General features: G+C 48.4%; 1 protein-coding gene across 1 annotated transcript in view; it reads left to right on the plus strand.

Annotated features, from left to right (window-relative positions):
• EPHB2 (EPH receptor B2) overlaps nt 1-4,046 on the plus strand; it is a gene marked incomplete in the record, with an annotated part of 27,748 nt that overhangs the window by 12,895 nt on the left and 10,807 nt on the right. Inside the window, 1 exon segment of the mRNA XM_072425487.1 lies at nt 1,931-2,061. Within this exon segment, the coding sequence (XP_072281588.1) occupies nt 1,931-2,061 (131 nt within the window).

Below are 4,046 nucleotides of genomic sequence, written 5' to 3' on the forward strand. Positions count from 1 at the left end.
CATTCCCAGCACACAAATAACAATCATTATGATGATTTCTGGGCTCTCCGCATACCATAGGTACAACAAATTTCAAACTTTTCAGTTTTCCATTGTTCCACTGACGTAGACACTCTACACAAGTTCTGCATACCATATGGGGGCCCAATACTTATCTTGGGGCCCCAGTTTAATACCAAAATATACAAGATAAGCTTGTTACACTAATTCTGTAAAAAAATAAAATGTATGAATAAAAAGAAGGCAAATGAAAGTTTCATGAAACTAATGCTACATTTATTATATAAAATGTAAAACATCGGTGTAAATAAAGATTGATAATAATATTATGTAAACATTTGCTGTTGGTAAAATCGTCTATTCTGATTCCTGTATCACAAGAACTAGAACCAATCAATGGAACCGATATAATTTCTGGATTCAGCAGACCTGAAATACACTAAATATATTGGAAAATCCTTTTTTTGTTATTTTGTGTCGAGCTGTTTGGTATATATATTTCTGGATTCAGCAGACCTGAAATACACTAAATATATTGGAAAATCCTTTTTTTGTTATTTTGTGTCGAGCTGTTTGGTATATATGGGTTCGCCCGGGTAAATGGGGAGAACTCCGCTGTGACCTCATGGAGACAATCAGGACAGGAGTGTAGTGAGGAGATTCTGAGCACAAGAAAGACAAAACATGAATTTTTCTGTGGCTGTATCAGATTTATGTTTGCCCATGGCCAGCCTACAGCCGGAGTGCTTCCTGTAGATGAGCGTGGTCCAGGCAGCTATACAGAAGCCACGTATCCACTTTGTGGCCTCCCAGGTGCGACGTTCCCCACGCTCCACCCAGACTGGAAATATGATGGGCGGCGGGGGGTGGTATGGGGGTACATTGTATGAAGTATATGGTAATTTGATGGGAGGTGGACATTGTATGTAAATACCACATGGTATGATGGATTATCCGAGCCATTAGCTTTCTGGAATGTTCTGCGGAATTCCTGCTCAGTCTTCGTCCCGTCTTGCCTGCGGCTGGGGCCGGTTGGACGGCTGTTTGGAATGTTATTGAGAGATTGATGAATGGACGCCGTGTATTGGACTGTCAGTGTTTGGATTCTGCTCGTTATATAAACCGGATCTCTCTTTACTGACCCAGGGTCCACATGTGACCACCGGGCCCCCCCATAGACCATTGCAGATATTAAAGCTTGGCGTCCTTCAATCCAGCTTTATTCATAGTTGTATTAGGACAGCAGGGGCGGTCTTCTGTGTATAATGGTGACAGACTGCCGGACCACCTGTGCTGTGTGGATGGGCAAGTTATCAGGATATAAAACGTCAAACTGCCATCTATCACCCCCTGATTGTGCCCTCCATTACTGTCTCATTATAGAGATTAATGGTGGTCTTATCATGACAGTCTCTTCCGAGGTCTCATGGCCTGAGCACAGGACGCTGATCTGACGTTATTCACATTGTCGCCATCGTGCCGGCACAGCCAGGGGCCGGTCCACAGATTCCTCCGGACTGCTAGGATGTCGGTGCCTTCCAATGTGTTCTACGCTCGTCCTCAGCTGCCCCATATATACCCCACCACCACCAAACCACAAGTTCTTACCCCATGGTTTCCCACCGCAGGAAATTCACACTTATGTAATAAATCCCCAAAATCAACAGTCACAAATCTTACAGACCATGAAAACATTGGCGTACAATTATAAAGCTCATTAATAGTGAAAATGTTCTGTGTATAGAGAATCGTCCATGAATCTCACACGATGCCGCCCGAGGCCCTCAGAGGTTCCAGGGTGCGTATGTCCATGGAGGGGGTAACAATCCTTTCACCAATCTGTGACCAGCGTTATTGGTTTGATGTATTAGATGCTCGGGTATCATGTGATTTGGTTTTGTATGAAAACGGTATTTTTTGGTTGTTTCAGGCTGTTCCTCGGGGATGTTCAAGCCAAATCAGGGTGACGAGAGCTGCTTACACTGCCCTATAAACAGCCGGACCACCTCCGAGGGGGCCACTAACTGTGTGTGCCGGTCAGGGTACTATCGAGCCGACTCCTCTAATGTCCCCCCACAGTCACACTCTATTATTATACATTTATATAGCTCTGACATATACCATAGTGCTGTACAGAGATCACTGAGCCAGTCCCATCAGTCTCTGTACAGAGGAGCTGACACTCTATGTCCCCCATGGTGTGCAGGGTAATGTGGGAGTTGTAGTCATGTGACATGGGGTCCGGCTCTGATTGGGTGCCATCATGGTATGCTGGGTGATATTGGTGACATTGGATTACCACTTTGAGGAGGATCTCCGGGTTCCTAAGATTGTGATGTACAAAGGGATTTATGAATGTCATTATTAATGTTCGGTGTTTATTTAGCACCAACATATTACACAGCGCTGTACAATAAATGGGGTAACAGATGATGACATGGGGGGAGGAGGAGAGGGCCTGGCCGTGGTTTATGCCCGGGTTCCATTGAAGATGCCATTTGCGGTGTTTTGGAAGTCGGCAGAAGATTCCTCGTTGTGTTTCGTACAATAAATCTTGTGATGTGTAAGTGGCGGCGGTGTTGGCAGTGGCGGCGGTTGTTGGCACGCAAGATTTGTCTTTTGTCAAAGCTTCAGATTCCTCCAACCTCCGCTAATTAAAGACAATTACTGCTTTCAGCCGTTCCTCACAGCTCCGCTCTGCTGTTTGCAAACACACAGCTGCTATGGCTTTTGTCACCGGCTTTCCCGACGTCTCCGCTCCCCTCCCCCTCCTCCTCCGCTCTCTCCCGGGGAAATCGCTGATCCATGTGCCGCTATACCCTCGTTATGTTTCTATAGGGGGTAATATTTCTGTGGGTATCTCCCCCACCTCTGGACCCCATCACACAGAATTCTCCTAAATATATCTGTTGTCACCAGGGGTGCCTGGGGTATTATGGAGCCCCTGGGGGTATTATGGAGCCCCTGGGGTATTATGGAGCCCCTGGGGTATTGGGCACCTGGAGTTTGCCCAGCGCTGGCCTGTGGGGGGTCGGGCATAGTGGTGGCACGCGTTTGATGTAGGATTCCTGGCTCGGAGATTGGATTCCATCTTGTGATGGCACACTGGCGTCTCTGTTCACCCTGGCACCTCCTCGCGTGTCCCCGATGCCATACTGGAATTAATTGCCCCCCTATTGGTGGTGTTTGCAGAGCTGTCCCTCATTTCCAAGGAAACCCATTTCTAAATCAGGAATGTCCTGGGCTGTGCCAACTGCTGTGCCAGGTGTGCTGGCTGCCAGTCTCCATTGTACCCACAAAGGGGCCCCCACATATCCAGATGCCAGGTCACTGCTATGTCTGGCTGGCACTTTGGCAGGAAAGACTGGGGGGGCGCAATACTGACTGGGGGGGGGGGTCCTATGTCTCCCCCCCCCTTGCGGTTCTGGTCCTGTCTCCCCTCCCTCCCCGTTCTGGTCCAGTGTCTCCTCCCCTTGCGGTTCTGGTCCTTCCCCTTTCTCCTGGCTCCTCCAGGTTCTGGTTCTATATATTCCTTCATGTCCTGGTCCTGCTTTTGTATATTTTCCCCTTTGGATCAGGCCTGTTAGTGTTCTGAGGGCCTCCCCTGTGCTTCCAATAGAAATTATAGAAAATGATCAGAATTCCGGTTTGGTGTCTGGTATTCCGCAGATTTCTCCAAGGTCGGTAAGGTGACACCGGGGGGCGCCGGTGGTATCAGAGGGGATCCAGGGAGGAGGCTGCAGTCCTGGCAGCTGTTCTGCCTCTTTGTGATGATGGGGCAGGGGGGAGGAGCACGGATCCAGCTGCTGCTCTGCCACCACTTTCATGGCATCCATATAACCCCAACTATACCCCGTGGTCACCGACCAATATCCCCCCCATAATATTCTGCAGTGTCACCAGAAATCCCAGAGCCGAATAATTGCAGTTTTCTTTTATTAAATAGTCAGAATATCCATTACTAGGAAACATTGCCCCCCTCCTGTATGCCCCGCCCTTTGTGTAACCCCCCCTCCTGTATATATGCCCCCTCCTGTATGCCCCCC

The sequence above is a fragment of the Pyxicephalus adspersus genome, chromosome 11, assembly GCF_032062135.1.
Source record: "Pyxicephalus adspersus chromosome 11, UCB_Pads_2.0, whole genome shotgun sequence".
NCBI classification, from domain to species: Eukaryota; Metazoa; Chordata; class Amphibia; order Anura; family Pyxicephalidae; genus Pyxicephalus; species Pyxicephalus adspersus.